The sequence below is a fragment of the Gorilla gorilla genome, chromosome 5, assembly GCF_029281585.2.
Source record: "Gorilla gorilla gorilla isolate KB3781 chromosome 5, NHGRI_mGorGor1-v2.1_pri, whole genome shotgun sequence".
Lineage (NCBI taxonomy): Eukaryota > Metazoa > Chordata > Mammalia > Primates > Hominidae > Gorilla > Gorilla gorilla.
In genome coordinates, this window is record NC_073229.2 from 133556768 (window position 1) to 133581519 (window position 24752).

General features: G+C 42.0%; 1 protein-coding gene across 4 annotated transcripts in view; it reads right to left on the reverse strand.

The window, feature by feature from the left end:
* Nucleotides 1-24752, reverse strand: part of PPIL6 (peptidylprolyl isomerase like 6) — a 47905-nt gene continuing 23153 nt past the window's right edge. For 2 of the 4 annotated variants that reach the window (XM_019030143.4, XM_019030144.3), the window contains 2 exons: nt 7291-7426; nt 1-210 (listed from right to left, as the gene is read on the reverse strand). In XM_019030143.4, the coding sequence (XP_018885688.3) occupies nt 99-210; nt 7291-7426 (248 nt within the window). In that variant the 3' untranslated portion in view covers nt 1-98. Of the gene's footprint in view, nt 211-7289; nt 7427-10283; nt 10362-24298; nt 24407-24752 lie in introns of those variants that run through there. The other 2 variants (XM_019030142.4, XM_063707177.1) reach the window with 2 other exon arrangements.

A 24752-nucleotide genomic window follows, 5' to 3' on the forward strand; every position in this document is an offset into this window, starting at 1 on the left:
TTTCAAATTACAATTTATCAAGTACTTTTTAATTAAATCCACAAACAGCTGATCAGATACAAAGTAATAAATTATCACAGAAAATATTGATATGAAAATCAAGCATAAGGATCTCCACTGTCAGTAATTCTACACATATGTATTGGTCTTTCATTCTGTGTTGGAACTAATTCTAGTTGTTTAAGCACTTCTGTTCCTTCAATCAATTGCCTACATAGGAGAAAAAAATGGAAAATTTAGTCAGTCATAAGTTTTCATATTTAGCTTAACATTCCAAAATGGGGTCCTACCCAGCTATAGCTAAGACTATTTCCTACAAATTGAATGAACATCAGCTCTAAGTATCCTAAACCTCTCTGGATGTGTGCACTTTGCCACACCTGCAGTATCCAGGGCCATCATCCAGGCAGCTGGCCTCCTGCCACAGCTCTAAGCTGGCTTCCTCCATCTGCTTGGCACCCTCCCCTCTGTTCTTCTCCCTGCAGTCAGGGTGATTTTTTTTTTTTTTTTTTTTGAGACAGGGTCTCACTCTGTTGCCCAGGCTGGAGTGCTGTGGCATGATCTTAGCTCACTACAGCCTTGACCTCCTGGCTTAACTGATCCTCCTGCCTCAGCCTCCTGAGTAGCCAGCGCTTACAGGTGTGTGCCACTAGGCCTGGCCAATATTTTTGTTTATTTTTGTACAGATAGGATCTTGCTATGTTGCCCAGGCTGGTCTTGAACTCCTGGCCTCACGCAGTCCTCCCACTTTGGCCTCCCAAAGTGCTGGGATTATAAGTGTGAGCCACCACACCTGGCCAGCATGGTCTTTTAGAAATAGCAATCTGCTTTCATTTCCTTGCTCAAAACGCGACAGTAATTTCCCATTATCCTTAGGATGAAGACTATAAGTCCCTACCATTGCCTACCAGGGCCTGCACAGTCTATCTCCCATGGCCTCTCGGGGAGGTCGGGCCACATGCTTCCTCTTGCTCTCTGCTACAGCCAGACTGGCTTTCAGTACCTCAAGAGCTCCACACTCCCTTCTTCCACAGCTCCTGCATTACTCCCCTACCCCTACCCTTTGGCATGGTCACCTCCTGGTCTTCCTTCAGACCTCAGCCCAGTCATCACCTCCTTGGGGAAGTTTCCCAGGCCACCTTGCTTATATTAAGTTCTCTGTCGCTCCTTTAGAGAAGTTCCCAGGGTTGAAACCTTACATTTATTTGTATGCTTCTTTGATTGATTTCTAATTCTCCCATGATGGTAGGGATCATGCTTGTGCTCAGGCTCAGTGCCTAGCATAATGCCTGGCACTACCAGGCACCTGACAACATCCACTGAGTGATGAATAAAAGATAGCTCAAAGCCATGCTAGTTTCGACTGGATGTGGTGACTCATGCCTGTAATCCCAGCACTTTGGGAGGCCAAGGCAGCTGGATTGCCTGAGCACAGCAGTTTGAGACTAGCCTGGGGACAACCTGGTGAAACCCTGTCTCTAATAAAATACCAAAAATTAACTGGGCTTGGTGGTGCACACCTGTAATCCCAGCTGCTCGGGAGGCTGAGGCAGGAGAATTGCTTCAACCCAGGAGGTGGAGGTTGCAGTGAGCTGAGTTTGCACCACTGCACTCAGCCTGGGCCATAGAGCGAGACTTATCTCAAAAAAAAAAAAAAAAAAAAAAAAAAGCCATGCTAGTTTAGATCTCTGTAGACAATTGCTGGCCATGAGCTAGAACTTCCTGGGGAGTGGAGCTAGACTTCTGATGTTTCTTTCAATTAAAAAAGGGCAGAGAGACAGGCCAAGACATAGGACTGGTGCCCTCTGTCAGTGCTTGGGCTTGGACAGTGGCTGAGGGGAAGGGTGCAACTTCCATCTCATGAGCCTTTATAGGAGCATGGTCAGTGCCGACACCAAGTGTACTCTAGCCCTCTCTTTGCCTTTGGGCTCTATTTTTGCCATCCCAATAAAAAACCACGACACAGGACAACATTCTGAGGATGAAGGGCAGAGTATAAATAGATTCATTTCTGTCCAAAGAGAGTATGAAGCCTGTTCTCCAACAAGACAAGATAAGCAAAGGCACAGGGACTGTTCTTGGAGTGATGGTACTATGGTCTGGTTGCAGCTTGGCTGCCAGTCTACAAATTGCTTCCAAATTACATTTCCAGCTCTGACTCAGCTTGAATATCCACCTCCTGGGATGCCACCAACTGGCTATCCTATAGGTATCCTAATATAAAACTTGTCCAACTTGAACTCATGATTTTCTCTCCCAAATCCTCCTCCTTATATTCTCTATCTTGGTGAATGGTACCACCCCTCCAACCAGTTCCCAAATCCTAGGAGTTACTCTAGACCTGCACTGCCCAATATGGATGCCACTAGCTACATATCGCTATTTAAACTTAATTATAGGCTGGGAGGTGCAGTGGCTTACACCTGTAATCCCAGCACTTTAGGAGGCTGAGGCGGGTGGATCACTTGAGGTCAGGAGTTCAAGACTAGCTTGGCCAACATGGGGAAACCCCATCTGTACTAAAAATACAAAAATTAGCTGGGCATGGTGGTGCATGCCTATAATCTCAGCTACTTGGGTGGCGGAGGCATGAGAATTGCTTAAACCCGGGAGGCAGAGGTTGCAGTGAGCTGAGATCGCACCACTGCACTCCAGCCTGGGTGACAGAGTGAGACCCTGTCTCAAAAAAAAAAAAAAAAAACCCTTAATTAGAATTAAATATAGTTCCTTAGTCACACTAGCCACATTTCAAGTGCCCAGTGGCCAGTGGCTGTCATACTGGGCCGTGCAGAATACAGGACATTTCCATCGTCACAGAGAGTTCTACCGGACGGTGCTGGCCTGGACTCCTCTCAGGCCCTCACCCCCGACTCTAACTTCTTTTTTTTTTTTTTGAGACGGAGTCTTGCTTTGTCGCCCAGGCTGGAGTGCAGTGGCACGATCTCGGCTCACTGCAAGCTCCACCTCCTGGGTTCACGCCATTCTCCTGCCTCAGCCTCCCGAGCAGCTGGGATTACAGGCATCTGCCACCATGCGTGGCTAACTTTTTGTATTTTTGGTAGAGACGGGGTTTCACCATGTTGGCCAGGATGGTCTCGATCTCTTTTTTTTTTTTTTTTCCTGAGACGGAGTCTCACTCTGTCACCCAGTCTGGAGTGCAGTGGTGCGATCTCGGCTCACTGCAAGCTCCGCCTCCCGGGTTCACACCATTCTGCCTCAGTCTCCCAAGTAGCTGGGACTACAGGCGCCTGCCACCACGCCCGGCTAATTTTTTGTATTTTTTTTTAGTAGAGATGAGGTTTCACCGTGTTAGCCAGGATGGTCTCGATCTCTTGACCTCGTGATCGGCCCACCTCGGACTCCCAAAGTGCTTCTCTACTCTAACTTCTCAATGTCTTGAGTTTGTCCACTTATCACCTGCTCATCTGTACTGCTGGTGCTTTAGAGCAGGACTTCATTTATGGCCTGTTATAACCATAGCTTCTTAAGTGGTCTTGCTACTTCCTTTTCATTCTTTGCCAATTCATTCCTCACTTCTGCTAACGAGATTTTTTCTTCAAAATGAGAAGCTGGTTATGTTGCTCACAATGTAAAATTCTCCCATGGCCCCCATCACCTTTGCGTGAGGTTCGTGCTCAGCAGCATGGCACCCGCAGTCCATTGGGAGTTGGACCCTTGCTGACCCTCTTATCCGGCCTCTACCCTTTCCATTCTCCCCTAGGTACCAAGCTCTGCCCAGAACAGATGACTTGTAGATAAGATGCTCTCTTACTCCTCAGGGCCTCTCTGCGAAACCTCTTCACTCTTCCTAAAACTGATTTGACTCATTGTGATTTCTAGCTTCTCTATCTGGCTAACTTCTACATGACATTTCACTCCTCAGCTCACCTTCTCATGAAACTTTCCATGACCCCCTCCCACCTTACAAGTCTCTTAAAATGAAATAATTCCCCCTCCCCCAAACCCCTTCTACAATGGGTGCACGTGAATGGAGAGCTTACAGGCTTGTTTTGTGATATTCTTTCCCTATGAGCCCACTGGGCCAGCCATGTTCTGTGGATTGCTACAGTCTTTCCTGAAGGACATTCCCAGTGTCATCCATCTGAGGGAGCGGCAGGTTCATGTACCTGAAACTGGGCTTGGAAGGAGTGCCTGTCTCAGATCAGAGAGGAATATTCTGTATCTCTCTGGACCTTGCTAACCATGTCTGGGCTTCCAAAAGCTCAGACACACCTGGGGATACTGAGAGATGATAGGGAAGAGGCAGCCCTACAACTGGGAAGGAAGGTATCCCTGAAGGAGTTCTATTTCATTAGTTTAACTAGATTATCTAGTTGCCTATTATGTTTTACCTTTCTGCTTCTCCCTTAGCACTCTGTAAGGTCTTATTTAAATATTCCAGCCCAGCCCCAACTGTGATTTGGAGACTTTGTTTATTTTTAATTTGGAGATTTAAGGAATACACTGAGATCATACTTGAGGCAGAATAGCAGAATAGAAGGAGCGCAGTGCCTCCCTGAGGACAGAGTGGTGATAACAAAAATTAGAGATTTCTCCAAGAGGAAGGTGGATCATAGAGAACAGGAACCATCAAAAGGAGACCGAGTGCTCTCCACTCCATTGCCGCCCTGTAAGGCTCTGTGTTCGCTTTGGTGAAGGGAGTTGGAGGGTGTTTTCTTACCCATCTCCCAATGCACCCTGTACACAGTTTGCATGGCCCATGTCTCACTGTCACATAGCTATTGGCTATTTGACCTTTGTTTTCATAACATACTCTAAGCTCGCTGAAGAGCAGGGATTGTACCTTGTCGCTCTTTTTCCCCAGCACTGAGTACCATGAATGGCATACTGCAGGTGCCTAATGAAATTCTGCTTGAATGAGTTGGGAAAACAGCAGAAGTGAAGGCTGAACAAAGGATGTGGGGCCAGAGGACCTGGAATGCCACTCTAGACTTCAGGCTGTGCAGATGTGGAGGTGGTAATGGAGGCACTAAATGTTTTAAAGTAGTCATGTTTGTGTTTGAGAAAGGTACCTTTAGCTGAGATATAAAGGATCACCAGGAAGTTGGTAGAGGACAGAGACTGTCAGCAACATGACAGAGATTTAAATGGTCCAAGAAATGTTATTTGGATTTAAATGATTCAAGAAATGTTATTTGGATTTAAAACTATTTTTTTTTTTTGAAACGGTGTCTCACCCTGTTGTCAGACTGGAGTGCAGTGGTGCGATCTCAGCTCACTGCAACCTCCCCCTGCTGGGTTCAAGCAATTCTCCTGCCTCAGCCTCCTGAGTAGCTGGGACCACAGGTGCGTGCCACCATGCCCAGTTAATTTTTGTATTTTTAGGAGAGATGGGGTTTCACCATGTTGGCCAGGATGGTCTTGAACTCCTGACCTCATGATCTACCCGCCTTGGCCTCCCAAAGTGCTGGGATTACAGGCATGAGCCACCACGTCCAGCCTTAAAACTAATTTAATAATGCATTTTCGAAATCAGAATACAATTTATTGGGGACCAGGGAAAACTTAAGACAAGTCATTGTTTTACGTTATGCATCTATTAATGTAATGTTATCTCTTTAAAGATATCCTATGGATGAAAATACACTTTCTATTTTTTCAACCTGGAAGTATCACAGAAAGCATTACACTAAAGGAATTACTGTGGTTAAAATGAACACTGGCATGACATTCCAGGTGCTGGAGAGTCAATAATTATCCCTATGGACTGGGTGGAATAAATCTAACAGTTATTCAGAAAAATACAAACACTTTACATTATCTCAGGGAAGAAGAAGTAAGCCCTGCCTCATATTCACTCAGTAATTAAAGAGAGAGATGAAACACTGGAGTGATGAAAAGTATTTCTATCATCCATTTTAGGTCCACATGCCTTTAAGCATCTTGCTAATAATATTCTAATAATAACTATTACCTGTGATATTTTCATATTTAAAATCGTTCAGTAAAAAAAGTTATATGTAACTTGAATCGTTTTCATCTACCTCTTCATGATGTCCATGGACAATTATTTAAATGACTTCACCTCTTCACTTCTACATATTAGTATATTATTAAGCACTGTGGTATGATTCATAGTAATAAAGAATTGATAATATCCTTAAGGCTGAAGATTGATAGATGGATAGATAGAGACACAGAAAGAACATTATTGTGACTATGCCTAAATGGTTTCTGTTTTTATTTTTTTATTTTGTCTTATATATTTTTTGAGGTAGGGTCTCATTCTGTTGCCCAGGCTGGAGTGCAGTGGCACAATCATGGCTCCCAGGCTCAAGCAATCCTCCCACCTAAACTTCTTCAGTAGCTGGGACTACAGGCACACACCACCACACCCAGCTAATTTTTATTTATTTATTTAAGACAGAGTCTTGCTCTGTCGCCCAGGATGGAGTGCAGTGGCACGATCTTGGCTCACTGCAACCTCTGCCTCCTGGGTTCAAGCAATTCTCCTGCCTCAGCCTCCCGAGTAGCCGGGACTACAGGTGCATGCCACCACGCCTGGCTAATTTTTTGTATTTTTAGTGGAGATGGGGTTTCGCCATGTTGGCCAGGCTGGTCTGGAACTCCTGCCCTTGAGTGATCTGCCTGCCTCAGCCTCCCAAAGTGCTGGGATTACAGGTGTGAGCCACTGCACCCGGCCTATTTATTTATTTTTGAGACAGAGTCTTGCTGTGTCACCCAGGCTGGAGTGCAGTGGCATGATCTTGGCTCACTGCAACCACCTCCCAGGTTCATGTGATTCTCCTGCCTCAGCCTCCAGAGTGGCTGGACTTACAGGCACATGCCATCATGCCTGACTAATTTTTGTATTTTTAGTAGAGACGGGGTTTTACCATGTTGGGCAGGCTGCTCTAGAACTCCTGGCCTTAAGTAATTCACCTGCCTTGGCCTGCCAAAGTGCTGAGATTACAGGCATGAGCCACCATGCCTGGCCAGATAATTTTTAATCTTTTTGTAGAGATGGGGTCTCGCTATGTTGCCCAGGCTGGTCTTGAACTCCTGGGCTCAAGCAATCTCCCACCTCAGCCTCCAAAAGTGCTGGGATTATATGCCTGAGCCACTGTGTCTGGCCAGTTTCTGTGTTTTTATAGATAGCAAACTTCTTGCAAAATATTTCTTAAATACTTTTGTCTTTATTTGTATTATTTTTGCATTTAAGCCCTATTTTTAGCTACCTATACACTATATACAATACTTATCCAAATATTTTTAAATGACATTTTTACAGGTGTGAATATTATATAAATAGATCTACAATATACATACCCAAAAGCCACAAATTTTCTATCTAGATAAGGAGTTGCTTGCAGTGTGATATAGAATTGTGACCCGTTGCTGTGACGGCCTTTGTTGGCCATTCCAAGTACTCCTCTTTTATTATGAGGAACTGAAAAGTTTTCATCTAGGAAAGACAATAATCAGTAGGTCATTAGCACATTTCTATTATCTCAATTTATTGTAACATATAAGGAACAAGTAGAACCCTTGGTAACACTCTCAATCATATTTATCAATGGATTCCAAATTGTAAATATTCTATTTATTTCAAATTATTTTCAAACATGCAAATGGGCTGTTAAAAAAAACCTGTAAAACCTTATTAGAACTATTTGAACATTCAGCTTTAGTTTGTCTTTACCATAAACAAGTGTGCTAAGAAAATTAATAATGTACAAGGAAATATATACAGTATTCTAATCAAGAATAAAGGTCAGCAAACTTTCTCGTGCTGTTTTGGTATTTCTTTCAAACTACCACCATGCTCATTAAAAACACCTCCTCTGAGAAGTCTTTTGTGGACCTGACCTTTCCCCCGAACCCCCCAAGCATCTTACACATCGTTCTTGGACAGTCCTTATAACACTCCATGTAATTATTGGTTTACATGGCATTTCTTCTCTAGTAGGTGAAGGCAGGAACCTTGTCTCCTCATGGCTTTAGCTCCAGGCTTCTCAGCACATTAATTGGCATAAATGTGGCCCTAAATGTTTGGGCAGATTTCCATTCCATGTACTTTCCCATTCCATGTAGTTTAAAAATGTTGATGATGAAAGGAAATAAATTGTTTATTTTTAGTAATCTTCAAATAAAATTTTTTTTTGGTTTTGAAAGGGAGTCTCGCTCTGTTGCCCAGGCTGGAGTGCAGTGGTGCGATCTCAGCTCACTGCAAGCTCCGCCTCCCGGGTTCACGCCATTCTCCTGCCTCAACCTCCCGAGTAGCTGGGACTACAGGTGCCCGCCACCATGCCCGGCTAATTTTTTTTTTTTTTTTTGTATTTTTAGTAGAGACGGGGTTCCACTGTGTTGGCCAGGATGGTCTCGATCTCCTGACCTCATGATCCGCCTGCCTCAGCCTCCCAAACTGCTGGGATTACAGGCGTAAGCCACCGTGCCTGGCCAATCTTCAAATAAATTTTAATCTGAAACCTTATTTGGATTGACCAAGATTTTGTGGAAAACAATAGCTTTTTTAGTGTAAGATTTAGAAGTAAAAAGAGTTGTATGGTGATTATTAGGCTACCAATTTGAAGACGTACCATTCCCAGCTTTGCCTCCAAGTTCAAATACACAGAAGGAAATAATGGATGAGAAATTCAGTGAAATTTTTCATTCAATAACTTCATAAATTTCTGAGAATAACTGAGAAATATGAATATTAACTGTCTATAAGATTTTATTAAACTGCAACTGCTGTTATTAAGTTTCAAAACTAAGCAAACTAAGTGATTAAGCCATATCTGGGTAGTTACTTTCAGCCTGGTAAGTTGAAAACTGAATAAACACCCCTGAAACCTTATGAAATGCTGATGAGGCATGTTTGTACAAATGAGTCTATATAATTACGCTGATGCTCCTTATTCATTTCAGTGAAATAAGGAAAAAACTCATTAATTTCACAGAAAATTGCATGAAATGAAAATCTGCCCATAGCAAAGACTCAGAGAGTTTTTTTTTTTTTTTTGTGAGATGGAATCTTGCTCTGTTGCCCAGGCTGGAGTGCAGTGGTGCGGTCTCGGTTCACTGCAAGCTGCGCCTCCCGGGTTCATGCCATTCTCCTGCCTCAGCCTCCCTTAGTAGCTGGAACTACAGGCACCCACCACCACGCCCGGCTAATTTTTTGTATTTTTAGTGGAAATGGGGTTTCACCGTGTTTGCCAGGATGGTCTCTATCTCGTGACCTTGTGATCCACCCGCCTAGGCCTCCCAAAGTGCTGGGATTACAGGCGTGAGCCACTGCGCCCGGCCCAGATTCAGAGAGTTTTAACAGAATGGTATTTGTCATTGCTTTTACATATTCTGATTTATTTTTCTTAAATTCTTTAAAAATTGGGAAAGAAAATTGATAAGAGTTGTAACATTTTTATAAAAAATTCTGTGATTGTGGGATAATTTTAAAGCAGTTAATCATAATACCTATCAAAGAAATTGCTACCTATGTGAAAGCCCATGTATAAAACAGTGCAAAAAGTGCCTAGAGCAGCCAGGCACAGTGCCTCATGCCTGTAATCCCAGCACTTTGGGAGGCCAAGGTGGGTGGGTCACTTGAGGCCAGGAGTTCGAGACCAGTCTGGCCAACATGGCAAAACCCCGTCTCCACTAAAAACACAAAAATTAGCTGGGTGTGGTGGTGCATGCCTGTAATCCCAGCCACTTAGGAGGCTTAGGCACAAGAATCGCTTGAACCCAGGAGGCGGAGATTGCCGTGAGCTGAGATTGCGCCAATGCACTCCAGCCTGGATGACAGAGAAAGACTCGGTCTCAAGAAAAAAAAAAAAAAGTGCCTAGAGCCCTCTCATCTCCTGAACACATTTATTTAGGACAGCATGGAAATCCTTAGAGACAATTTGAGAACCATTGCTATAAAGGGACAGAATAAATTATATTTTTAAAAGGTGCAGGTAGTCCCTGACTTAGAAACTTAAAAATGTATGGACCTGAAAAAAAGTGTGAAAACTAAACGACTATGTGTGGATTCTCTAAGTCCAGAATGTGTATGTGAATCTTAAGAACCCGAGGCTATGCTGCTTCCAGCCAGGCAGTAATGCCAGGGCCTACGGAAATCGCTCAGTGGTCATGCCGTAACTGGCCTACTTGGCTTGATCTTGTATGCATCAAATAAAATGATGTGTAAGAAAGAACCATTTTAAATATTAACTCTAACTAGCTTTGCAGACATAAAGTATTACAAGACAAGGGTAATTTACATGTTATTTTGTTCTGCCGTGTCTCTCTGACTCACTCTTTAACCGTCTGCTCACCTCGGTATTTCTCGATCTTTCCAACCCCTCTGCTTTCCTTCTGCCTCTTTACACTTCTTTTCAAGCTTCCATAAAGCTCTAAAATTCAAGAGCTATAATTTAAATTTAAATTAAATTAAAGTTTTTTAGAGAAGGCATCTTGCTAGTTGTTCAGACTAGTCTTGAACTCCTGGGCTCAAGGCCTCCTGCCTCAACCTCCTGAGTAGCTGGGACTACAGGTGTGTGCTACCACACCTGGCTAGCTATAATTTTTTTTTTTTTTAATTATTTACCAACATGAAGTTCCCTGATTTTTTTTCTAATAGTAAATTTTTGGTACATTTCATTTAACACTTAAAACATTAAGTTGCTTTATACTTCCATGATATCAAAATGCACCCTTTGGCAGTAAACAGCACTGCTGAAGGGGGCTGAGCCTCTTTAGGTTTAAACAGAGTGAAAGCCCCCATAGAGGAATTTCTGTCCTCTTTGTTTGGTGAGGAGTGAGGCCACTGGTCAGTAAATAGGTTTGATTCAAGCCTATTTTCTCCTGAGTGCTTCTGCCAGGGATAAAGTATGTGTGGGAACAACCTACACAGAAACCAATAGCTGAAACTTGCCTAAGTAGAAAGAGCCTATTTATTTAGGACTTTAAAAGTTGTGATTCAAAACAAAGCAAAACAGACTTTCCCTAGGTTAAAAAAAATTAATTCGTTTATAAAATAATAATCTAATTAAATGATACATTACTTATTGCATTATTTTTGTGTTAAGCTTAATAAAAGTGAGTTTTGTGGTTGCAGTTTTTCACAGCCCCAGTTTTAATTCTGCATCTCATGGAAGTAGGAACCCATGAGAGAAATGTGGAGGAAGGACTGGCTGGCTGCTGCATTCACATTCCCAGGCAGGTGAAGGATGAGGGAGAAAGACCCATGCCTTAGCTGTTCTGAGGACTAGCTGTGCTCTCGCTTTCACAGTTACTCATCTTTCCTTCTGGAACATCTCTTCTTCCCACTTGATTGCTTCCTGGATTTTTTCTAATTTTGTCCTACCAGACCAACCGAATAATAAAAACTTCACTGAATGCACTGGGACTCCATGGGCACGGTGAGGACAGCAAAGATTCTATCTGGAGAGCAGATACTACAACAGTCTAAGGATGGGGTGAGGGATAATCAGCAGAGACTCAGGGGTGTCTAGGAGGTCAGGCAAGGAGATGAGTGAACAGATCAGTCTCCTACTGGACAGGAGGCCCACGTTCCATCTGAGGCTGTGCCTCCGAGCACAAAGCATTTGGGTGCTCTGATAATGGCTGTGGGGTGGAGAGGTACAGTGGATTCTCATCAGGGATTGGGGCCAGGAGAGTCCTTTCTCCATCTGCAACCTGTTGCTGCAGACCCAACTCAAAGCTTCTCTGTGCTGCCGCACCCAACTCTCCAGGCAGCTATTCTTTCTTTTCCCATAGCACTCAGTTCCCTCCTCTCTAACAGCAACTGGCACAGCACCTGTAGTTGATCTGTTTTAACATCTGTCTGCACAAAACCACTACAAGCCTTCCGAGTAGAAACTCGGTTATACCATCTTTGTTGCCACAGGCCCTAGCACCATGTGAGCACCTACTTTGGAGTTTAGTATTTTATGAATGACTAAAGGAATGGTGTCACTTGCATGTTTTCATTTGATAGAGCTGTCTGCAGGAATTCAGAAGGAAAGTAGCTATTACTTTTCCCTTTCACTTTGGCCATCGATTCAATAAAGATATCTTTTTGGCCGGGCGCAGTAGCTCTCGTCTGTAACTTTGGGAGGCCGAGGTGGGCAGATCACGAGGTCAGGAGTTTGAGACCAGCCTGACCACCACGGTGAAACCCCATCTCTACTAAAAATACAAAAAAATTAGCTGAGCATGGTGACACGCACCTGTAATCCCAGATGCTCAGGAGGCTGAGGCAGGAGAATCACTTGAACCCGGGAGGTGGAGGTTGCAGTGAGCCGAGATCACGCCATTGCACTCCAGCATGGGTGACAGAGAGACTCCATCTCAAAAAAGGAAAAAAAAAAAAAGATATCTTTTCATAACCTTTTCATTTTATTCAAATATAGACACAAAAAGCCACAGAAAACTAATGTATAAAGTTATTATAAGGCAAATACCCTTTTAACTACCACTCAGGCCAAGAAAAGAAACTTTGCTGGCTTCTGCCCAAAGTTCCTTGTCAAGCCCCTCTGTCACCCAAAAGGAACCATTCCCCCGACTTTTATATAACCATGCATTTAATGTTTCCTTATAGTTTTAACATCCAAATATGCATCCCTAAGCACTATAGTTTAGTCTTTCCCATTTAAAAAAATTGGTTATGCTTTTAAGCTTCTTTTAATCTGCAGGTTCTTACCTCCATCCCTTTCTTTTCCTTACATTTATCTATTACTAATGAACCTGAGCTGTTTAACCTCGAGAATTTCTCCCAGTCTGGAGTCTGTTGATTGCACACATGGTACAGTCCAGCATGTTGCTCTGTCCTCTGTCCTGTCAGTTCTGCTATAATACTTGTTTTGAAAATGCACATTTGCTTCAACTTGATGGATATATTAGGGAAAGCCTTGTACATTATGGATTTCGCCCCCACTTACATTCTTCCACCATGAGAAACACTAGGGAAATGAAAACTGCATTCAGCTACATGGAGCCACATAGGAACACACACACCTCAGATATCTACCAGCTACCCTGGAGCTGTTCTGAGCCTCTCCCACCCACACCTAGGGTTCTGATTGCAGAAAACCCTCCTTCCGCCACTTCAAAATTGCTCAAAAGCTGCAACTCTTTCCATACCCACCTTCATGAACTTCAGGTCTTTTGCAAGGTATGTATGTTTCGTGACCATTTAACATATGTAAAACTGTATTGCTGGGTTTTTTGGGTTACTATCCTGTTTTTTAATGCCATCAAGAAAGTTTTTTTAAACCTCATTTTCACAATAAACTCAGTGGTTTTTGTTGTACAATGCTGCAAAGTGTAGATTTTTTTGGTTTGTGTTTTGTTTTTTGAGGCAGGGTCTCACTCTGTCACCCAGGATGGAGTCCATCATGGCTCCATGATCATGATGATCATGGCTCACTGCAGCCTTGGACCTCCCCAGCTCGAGATCCTCCTACCTCAACCTCCCAAGTAGCTAGGACCGCAGGTGCATGCCACCACGCCCAGCTAATTTTTTTTTTTTTTTTAAGAGATGCGATCTCGTTATGTTACCGTGGCTGTTTTTGAACTCCTGGGCTCAAGAAATCCTCCCACTTCAGTCTCCCAAAGTGCTGGGATTACAGGCATGAGCCACCATGTCTGGCCAAAGTGTGGAGATTTTTTAGGAACACATATGTCTCATTACAACAGAACTGACTGTATTTCTTGCAAATCGGCAGCTGAGTCCAGAGGCTTAGTCAGACTCATATTATTTGGTAGTGTGTTCTTTCAACAGAAGCCTCATCATGTCTGGTTGTCTCTGTTTTTGTGAAATTAGCAGATTGATGCAGCAAATGCTTAGATCCATTATTTCACCGGGGGCAGCAAAATGGTGACATTCCAATTCTATTATTTCCTTTTCATTTATCAGTGGCAATACTTTTATAAAGAGATGTTTCCCCTTACCTACAATTTAGTACAGTTCATATAGGAAAGGTGGTGCTTGATTCTTTCCCTATACTTACCACTTTTCATGATAAATTCATTTTCTACTATTCCTCCAAAGGTAACCCATTAGCCTTTACTTTATAATATCATTATAAACTCACAGATTTGAAGTATTTGTTGGGTTTTGATCAACTGCAATTATTATTGTTTGTGAAGCTCAAATTACTCCATCTTTGGTCAGTGAGACCCTCTTCAAATTGGCTCCTGAGGCCTTTTGACATGACCCCAGTAATCTTTCAGAAAAGAAATCTCCACACTTTGCAGCATCGTACAACAAAGGCCACTTTTGCTATCTAATAGAACATGAGGTTCCAGGCTCATTTTATAGATTTCCCCCGTGAGATCTGGCATCTGCCATTTCTCCCAGAGACTCTGGTTTCTTTAAGTAAGAAATGACATTTCAAAACAACAATCTAAATTCTAGGACTACGCATTGCTACTGGGTTGTGGCCGTTGTTTATAGACCTTTTCAGTGGATAGAGCTATATATATACACATCTGATACTTCTTGAGTTTAAAGTCATGTTCAGGACTATGGAATATTCTTTTTTTTTTTTTTTCTTGAGATGGAGTCTCACTCTTTCGCCCAGGCCGGACTGCAGTGGCGCTATCTCGGCTCACTGCAAGCTCCGCCTCCCGGGTTCACGCCATTCTCCTGCCTCAGCCTCCCGAGTATCTGGGACTACAGGCGCCCGCCACCGCGCCTGGCTAATTTTTTGTATTTTTAGTAGAGACGGGGTTTCGCCGTGTTAGCCAGGATGGTCTCGATCTCCTGACCTCGTGATCTGCCCGCCTCGGCCTCCCAAAGTGCTGGGATTACAGGCACCACGCCCAGCCAGGACTATGGAATATTCTTATTAGCCTCTATTATATTTCATCTCTATCTTCTTTCTTCCACATTGAGAATCCTGATTCTCAAGGACAAAGAAAATGATGAAATTTTTATATTCCATAATTACTCAATAACTTTATCCCACATTACATATACAACAGTCTCAAAATAACAATACTAATAATACCATCACCAGTGTACTTTACTGGGAATAGTTAAAAAATAAAACTTGTATATATTCATTTTCTTCTATTTTTTAAATAGACTTTGTCTCCACTGCCCAAGCATATCATCATACAGCATACTCTCACTCTTTGAGATGGGGTCTTGCTATGTTGCCCAGGCTGGTCCCAAGCTTCTGGGCTCAAGCAATTCTCCTGCCTCAGCCTCCCAAGTAGGTGGGACTAAAGGTGCATGCTGCCACACCTGGCATACTCCTCACTGAATATAATAAATTCACAAATAATAATATGATTAATGCTCACCATCAGTTGTGTGTCAAGGTCTCTCTTATTATTAATATTTGGTTGTGTGAAATTCATTCTACAGCAGATTCTGCAGAAAGGGCTCATGGCAACACTATTCCCTGAAGTCTTGCATGTTGATAAACCTGTGTGCCCTTTATAATTCAACATCAGTTTGACTGGATATAAAATCCTTGCTCACATTTCCTTTGCTTGAGTTCATAAATATATTATTCCATTTTCTTCTGGCATAAAGTGTTGCTGTCAAAGAATATGATAATCTAATTTTCCTTCCCTTATAAATCACTTGCTCTTTTTCCCTAGATGCCCAAATAATTTTTCTTCAATGTCAAATAATATTAGGAAAATATGTCTTGGTGTTGGTTGTTCTGCTTCAAATTGTCAGGTTCATGGTATGCATTTTCAATAAGTGGTTTCAATTTTTTAGATATTTTTATTTGAGGTATAAACATTTTCACTTGAGATATATAAATATTTTTACTTACGGTATAAACATATGCTTGAGGTATACACAATTGTCAAAATGCATCAAACATCTAAGATATATGCATTTTATTAAAATTTAATAAATACATATTTGATGATCAGTTTGATGCTGTATAACCACCACCTAAAATAAGATATAGAACCTCAAATCCTTTTTATATTTTAGGGAAGTTTTCTTTAATTATAGTCTTAGCATTCATTCTGTTCCCCTGCATTAATTTAATTCCTTAGAGATACGTATCATCTAAATGTTAAATCTCCTCTTTCTTTAATATTTGCCACTTTCCTGTAAATAATTTTTACCTTTCTTCATTTACTTTTGGTTTAAAAAAATTTCCTCCTCCTGAGGGAATACTTCTAAACTCATTTTACAAGGCCAGTATTACCCTGAATACCAAAACCAGACAAAGGCACATCATAAAAAAAAAACTACAGGCCACTATCTCTGATGAATACTGATGCAAGAGTCCTCAACAAAATACTTACAAACCAAATTCAACAATACATTAAAAGGGCCATTCATCATGACCAAGCAGGACTTATCCTTGAGATGCAAGGATGCTTCAATGTACGCAAATCAATCAATGTGATATCGACAAAATGAAGGATAAAAACCATATGATCCTTTCAATTGATGCTGAAAAAGCATTTGATAAAATTCACATCCCTTCATGATAAAAACCCTCAAAAGACTGGGTATAGTTCTCCTAGTACTATGTAGCTAGAGCAACCAGACAAGAGAAACAAATAAAGGGGGTCCAAATTGGAAAGAAAGAGGTCAGGTCAGGTGCGGTGGCTCACGCCTGTAATCCCAGCACTTTGGAAGGCCAAGGCAGGCGGATCACTCGAGGTCAGGAGTTCCAGACAAGCCTGGCCAACATGGTGAAACCCCATCTCTACTAAAAATACAAAAAAATTAGCCAGGCATGGCAGCAGGTGCCTGTAATCCCAGCTACTCAGGAGGCTGAGGCAGGAGAATCGCTTGAACCCAGGAGGCAGAGGTTGCAGTGAGCCGAGATCACGCCACTGCACCCCAGCCTGGGCGACAGTGTCGTGAGACTCCATCTCAAAAAAAAAAGAAAGAGGTCAAATTATCCTTGTTTATAGATTACATGATCTCATATTTGGAAAAACCTATAGACTCCACACAAAAATCTATTAGAACTGATAAATAAATTCAGTAAAGTTGCAAGATACAAAAACATACAAAAATCAATAGCATTTCTATATGCCAACAGTGAACAATCTGAAAAAGAAATCTAAAAAGTAACCCCATTTACAAATAAAACTAAATTAATAGGAATTAACCAAAGTGAAAAATCTCTACAATGAAAACTATACAACACTGATGAAAGAAATTGAAGAGGATGCCCCAAAAATGGAAAGCTATTTCTTGTTCATAGGCTAGAAGAATCAATATTATTTAAAATGTCCATACTATCCAAAGCAATCTAGAGTCAATGCAATCTCTATCAAAATACCAATGACAGCCCACTAGCAGGGTGGCCATAGTGCCATCTGCCTCGTGTAGGGCCCGCTTCTCTGACCAGCAGACCCATGGATTACCACCTGATGCAAGCCCCTCCCACTGAGGCAGCCTCGCTGAGCCCATCCCAGCTGAGGTATCCTGGAGAGATCTTCACCCGTGTCCCATGTGGAAGATCAGTTGGCACCATTTCTGCTGGAGCTTTAATTTTTTTCTTCTTCCTGATTATAATACTTATTTTCTGTAGCTTTAGCCAAGCTCCTGGGAAACACCTCTTTTGTCCTTGTTGGGTGTAGTGGCCATGCTAAGGCCCAACGGAACACCATGTTGTCACTGTTCATCCTGTTTGCTCTCCTAATCACCTTGGTCCAGTATGGGTGGGAACACAACTCTATAGTAAATATCTCGACAAGTATTGCATCAGGGAATCATCTTCAAAGCTGCTGGATTTGTCATGAACATTCCCAGGATAGAGAGTTCTGTCTTCTGGCTTACCTAAGAAACCTCACTACCATCCCCGCTGACCTCCTAAAACAGTGATCTTCAAATCCCAAACTCCTACTTGTTGAATGGAACTCTCCCCCACTTAACAGATTCCACTTGAACCCTCTGCCAACATTACCTGGACCTGGGAAATTGGGTATCTATATCTCTAGCACACTAATGATTCTATCTTTTGCATTCACTGTTGTGTTCATGACACAAGAGTGGAAGCCTCCCTGTGATGCTCTGATTCAACTTTAGTTGCCACGTTCCCAAGGCCACAGCAAGGTAAATGGGATTCTACTTGTAAGTGAGGAGACCACATATGGTGCCTTCTGGATCAGGACATATAAGGGAAAAACAACTGCCTAGTCTGGGAAGGTGGGAGTACTGCCCCCTTCCAGAAAACAAAGGGTGTCCCGCCACCCCCATTGGAACACGGGAAAAATCTCTCTCTAGACACAATTTCACAGTAAAGCATAAATACCACAGCCCATAGGGCTTCTGTTTGTGCCCCAACCGGCTCATTTTTGTTTGTGGCATGAATGGGAAGAAGTTACAACCTGAATTGCTCCCAACTCCCTAGGAAGTCACCTTTTCTCTTAGGAGTAGCTTTCCCTTGTATATCAAAAACTTGGAACAGAGGTGAATGTATGCTGGCCACTCTTGCCCCTCCAGGAGTCACTGTCTATAACCGCATAACACCCAAGAATACCAGAAGTAAGTGAGTAATAGGAGTAATTCTGGCAGGAATTGGCAGTGATAGGACTAGCAGCACCCCGGGGCAGCTTTGCCTACCATGAGTCAACTCTAATGAACTTGACTCAATCCCTAGAATCCTTAGCCACCAACACAGGTCAGGCATTAAAGGGAATTCAAGAGTCCTTAGGCTCTTTGGCAAATGCAGTTCGCATTAACAGACTAGCATTGGATTATTTACTAGCTGAACACGGTGGAGTCTGTGTAGTTATTAATAAAACCTGCTGCACATATTTTAACAACTCTAGGCAAGTTGAGATTAACATTCAAAAGATCTATGAACAAGCTACCTGGTTACACAGATATAACCAGGGCACTGACCCCAACTATAGCTGGTCAATTATCAAGTGCTTTCCCAAGTCTCACCTGGTTTTTACCTCTCATAGAACCTTGGATAGTTATCTTCTTGTTTCTAATTTTTGGCCCTTGCTTATTTAACCTCTTAGTAAAAGTTTGTGTTTTCTAGATTACAACAGTTCCAGGTAAAAAACAATGCTGGCACAAGGCTTCCAACCTATCCCATCTACTGACCTGGAGAATGAAAGTGTCCTGCCTGTGGGCCTGTTACAACAGGTATCCAGAGATTTTTTACTCCTCCAGTGCTAGGCAGGGCCTATGGCCATGAGCTCAGCAGCAAGCAGTTACAGAAGACTGGCCTTCACCCTTCTGCAGCCCTCTTAATATTAAGGAGGAGGATCTAATTTCTGAGGGGAAAATGAGGTAGGAGGCAGGACTTGACTCCAGAGGTGGGGCTCAGATTGAGGACTCCAGAGGTGGGGATCAGATTGAGGACTAGCTAAAATAGGGCTAGGGCGAAAGCACCTTTCAATCAGACCTGTCCATCAATGTGCCATGTCAATCTACTGTTGCCGAGGCAACACCTGGGAGTTACTGGCCTTTTCCATGGCATCTAATGATCCAAAAGTTACTATCCCTTTCCTGCATAAACTTCCCCTTAATCTCATGCAATTAAAAGTGGGTATAAATGTGAGTGTAAAACTGTCCTGAGCTGCTACTCTCTGCCTACGGGGTAGCCCTGCTCTGCAGGAGCAGTCACAGAGCTATAACACCACCGGAGCTATAACACTGCCTGTTCAATAAAGCTGTTTTCTTCTAAAAAGGAATTACCAATGACATTCTTCATGGAAATAGAAAAAACAATCCTAAAATTTACATGGAGCCATGAAAGACCCCGAATAGCTAAAGCTATCTTAAGCAAAAAGAACAAAAAGGAAGGAATCACATTACCTGACTTCAAATTATACTACAGAGCTATAGTAACCAAAACAGCATGATACTGGCATAAAAACAGACACATAGACCATCAGAACACAATAGAGAACCCAGAAACAAATCCACAAACTCATAGTGAACTCACTTTCAACAAAGGTGCCAAGAACATAAGCTGAGGAAAAGACTTCAATAAATAATGCTGGGAAAACTGGATATCCATATGCAAAAGAGTGAAACTAGACCCCTACCTCTCACTATATACAAAAATAAAATCAAAATGGATTAAAGACTTAAATCTAAGCCCTCAAACTATGAAACTACTACAAGAAAACATCGAGGAAACTCTCTGGACAAATGGGATCATATCAAGTTAAAAAGATTCTGCACAACAAAGGAAACAATCAACAAAGTGAAGACATGGCTGGGCATGGTAGCTCACACCTGTAATTCCAGCACTTTGGGAGGCTGAGGCGGGCGGATCACGAGGTCAGGAGTTCAAGACCAGCCTGGCCAACATGGTGAAACCCTGTCTCTACTAAAAATACAAAAATTAGCCAGGTGTGGTTATGTGCACCTGTAATCCCAGCTATTTGGGAGGCTGAGGGAGGAGAATTGCTTGAACCCAGGCAGCGGAGGTTGCAGTGAGCTGAGATGGCACCACTGCATTCTATCCTGGGTGACAGAGTGAGACTCTGTCTCAAAACAAACAAACAAACAAAAACCCACAGAAAATATTTGCAAACTACCCATCTGACGAGGGATTAATAACCAGAATATATAAGGAGCTCAAACAACTCTACAGGAAAAAACCTAATAATCAGATTATAAAATGGGCAAAAGATTTGAACAGACATTTCTCAAAAGAAGACATACAAATGGCAAACAGGCATATGAAAAGGTGCTCAACACCACTGATCATCAGAGAAACGTAAACCCAAACTACAACGAGATATCTCACTCCAGTTAAAATGGCATTTATCCAAAAGACAGGCAATAACAAATGCTGACAAGGATGTGGAGAAAAAGGGACCCTTGTACACTGTTGGTGGGAATGTAAACTAATGTGCAACCACTATGGAGAACAGTTTGGAGGTTCCTCAAAAAACTAAAAATAGAGCTACCATATGATCCGGCAATCTCACTGCTGGGTATATACCCAAAAGAAAGGAAATCATTATATCAAAGAGATACCTGCACTCCTATGTTTGTTGCAGCACTGTTTACAATTGCCAAGATTTGGAAGCTACGTTAAGTGTCCATCAACAGAAGAATGGATAAAGAAAATGTGTACATATACACAATGGAGTACTATTCAGCCATAAAAAACAATGAGATCCAGTCATTTGCAACAACATGGATGGGACTGGAGGTCATTATGCTAAGTGAAATAAGCCCAGCACAGAAAGACAAACATAACATGTTCTCATTTATTTGTGAGATCTAAAAATCAAAACAAATAAAATCATGGAGACAGAGAGTAGAAGGATGGTTACCAGAGACTGGGAAGGGTAGTGAGGGTTAAAGGAGGGTGGTGAGGATGGTTAATAGGCACAAAAAAAAAGAAAAAATGAGTAAGACCTTGTATTTGATAGAATATGAGGGCAACTATAGTCAATAATAATTGTACCTTTTAAAATAAAAGTGTATAATTGGATTGTAACACACAGGATAACTGCTTGACGAGATGGATACCCTATTTTATATGATGTGATTATTTCACATTGCTTGCCTGTATCAAAATATCTCAAGTACCTCATAAAGATACACACCTACTATGTACCCACAAAAATTAAAGCAAACAAAAAAATTCCTCTGCCTACCTTGTACTTCTTTTAGGACATATGTTGTATTTTTATTTCCTCTTGTGTTCCTTGTAGTTTACTCACTTCTGAAATTATTTTTCTTTCATTGCTTTCCTCAGCCCTTCTTTCCTCAGCTCTGTTGCATCATGTTTAAGTTTTTCTAATTCTGATTTATGAGCTCTTTCATGTCTTGTATCATTTTCTTAATGTCTTTTAGCTTTTTTTTTTTTTTTTTTGAGACAAGGTCTTGTTCTGTTGCCCAGGCTGGAGTGCAGTGGTGCAATCTTGGCTCACTGCAGGCTCTGCCTCCCAGGCTCAAGCAGTCTTCCCACCTCAGCCTCCCAAGTAGCTAGGATTACAGATGTGCGCCACTATGCCCAGCTAATTTTTGTATTTTTTGTAGAGATGGGGTTTGCCATGTTGCCCAGGCTTCTTTTAGCTTATTTTGATATAGACTGTTACAGTTTTGATCTACAGTTGACCCTTAAACAATGTGGGGGTTAGGGACACCAACCCCTCAGAGCAGTCAAAAATCCACATATAACTTTTGACTCCCCAGTAACTTAACTACTAATAGTCTGCAATGGACTAGATGCCTTATCAATAACATAAATAGTAGATTACATATATTTGGTGTGTTACATGTATTGTATACTGTATCCTTACAATAAAATAAGCTAGAGAAAATAAAATGTTATAAAGAAAATCATAAGGAAGAGAAATATATCTACTATTCATTAAGTGGAAGTGGATCATCATAACAGTCTTCATCCTTGTCACACTGAGTAGGCTGAGGAGGAGGAAGAGAAGGAGTCGGTCTTGCTGTCTCAGGGTGGCAGAGGCAGAGAGGTGGACGAAGTAGAAGGGGAGGCAGGAAAGGTGGTCACACTCAGTGTTAACTTTACGGAAATACATTATAATTTGTTTGACTTTTTGCTTTTTCATTTCTCTAGCAATGTTTCCATACAGTATCAATCCTTCTTCCACTCTTTGCTTTAGTTTCATTGCTCTTATCATAAAAGGGTCTATGTTGTAAAAGAAGTCAAAAGTAGTCTTGAGTAACTGGAACCCTTCCGCCAGATTGTCTAGTGTCAGTTTGTTTCCTGATACTGCTCCTTCTACGTCTTCTTCCTCATGATCTGGCACTGGTTTGGAGGCACTCATCTCCATCAACTCATCTTTGAATGCCTCTGCTGTGGTATATATTAGGCCTTGAATTTCTCCAAGATCCATATCTTGACAACGTTCACCCCTCATCTTTTTTGCCATACCCACAAATCTCTTTCATGATTTCCTTGATGGGCTCTGTCATAAATCCCGTGAAGTCAAGCACAACATCTGGGCACAATTTTCTCCAGCAGAAACTTGTTTTGAGCTTGATGGCTTTCATGGCTTTTTCTATAATGACAATAGCATCTTGAATGGTATAATCCTTCCAGACTTTCATGACGTTCTTTCTATTGGGGTTCTCTTCCATAATGTTGACAATCCTTTCCATAGAGTACCATGTGTAATCAGCCTTAAAGGTCCTTATGACCCCCTGACTAGAGGCTGAATTAGACATGTTGTGTTTGGGGACCAGTAGACCACTTTGATGCCTTCGGTGTTGAACTCATGGTGTTCTGGTGGCCAGGGGCATCATTGTTCAATATCAAAAGAACTTTTTAAAAGTTAGTCCCTTACTGGCAAGGTACTTCCTAACTTCAGGGAGAATGTATTGAAGGAACCAATCTAGAAAAAGGGTTCTCATTGTCCAGGCCTTTTTGTACAACCAAAAGGCTGGCAGTTGGTGTTTAGGTTAGCAGCTTTATGGTTAGGGGCAGTCTGGATCATAAACCCAACTGCATTGGCACACAACAGTACAGTTAGCCTATTCCTTCCTGCCTTAAATGCTAGTGCTTGCTTCTCTTACTAATAAATGTCTTTTGTGGCTTTTTTTTTTTTTTTTTTTTTGAGACAAGCGTCTTACTCTGTCTCCTAGGCTGGAGTGCAGTGGCGCGATCTCGGCTCACTGCAACCTCTGCCTCCCGAGTTCAAGTGATTCTCCTGCCTCAGTCTCCCGAGTAGCTGGGATTACAGGCACCTGCCATCACTCCCAGCTAAATTTTATATTTTCAGTAGAGACAGGGTTTCACCATGTTGGCCAGGCTGGTCTTGAACTCCTGACCTCAGGTGATCCGCCCGCCTCAGCCTCCCAAAGTGCTGGGATTACAGGTGTGAGCCACTGCACCTGGCCTTTTTGTGGCTTTTTTTTTTCCAGAATAGGTCACTTTTGTCTGCCATAAAACTTGTTCAGGTAGATATCCTTTTTCTTCTCATTTTGTTAATGACATCTTGGAATTCATCTTCTGCCTCTTGGTCAGAAGAAGCTGCTTCTCCTGTTATCTGGACATTTTTAAAGCCAAACTTTTTTCTAAAATTATCAAACCATCTTTTGCTGGAATTAAATTATCCAGTTTTAGATCTTTTACCTTCCTTTTGCTTTAAGTTGTCATATAATAGCTTTGCTTTTTCTCAAATCATATTAGAGTCTACAGGTTTGCCTTTCTTATAGCCATCCTGTGCCCACATAAAAGCTGCATTTTCAATACAAGACAAAAAAGGTATTTTGCAGGCTAGGCTTGGTGGCTCACGCTTGTAATCCCAATGACTCAGAAGGCCAACTCAGGAGGACCACTTGAGCCCAGGAGTTGGAGACCAGCTTGGACAACAGAGCAAGACCCCATCTCTACAAATCTTTTTTTTAAAATTAGCCAACGTGGTAGCATGCACCTGTAGTCCTACTTACCTAGGAGGTTGAGGCAGGAGGATCCCTTGAGCCCAGGAGTTTAAGGTTACCATGAGCTATGGTCACGCCATTGCACTTTAGCCTGGACGACAAAGTGAGATCCTGTCTCTTAAAAAAAAAAAAAAAAAGAAAAAAAAGGTAAAAGTATTTCACAAAAAAGTGCAAGGTTTTCACACCTGATGGTATAGCTGCAGTGGCAGCTTCTCCAAAAAATGGTCCTCCAAGTAGGTAGTAGTCCCACCTACTTAGGAGGCTAAGGCGGGAAGACTGCTTGAGCCCAGGAGTTCAAGTCCAGCTTGGGGAATACAGTGAGACCCTGTCTCTATTTTTTTCTTTTTAAAGAAACTGACTGTAAGTTTCTTTAAGTGGACTCGTACAGTTCAAATCCATGTTGCTCAAGGGTCAACTGTATCCTATGAGCATGTCTTTCTAGGGTACATTCACTATCAGTGCT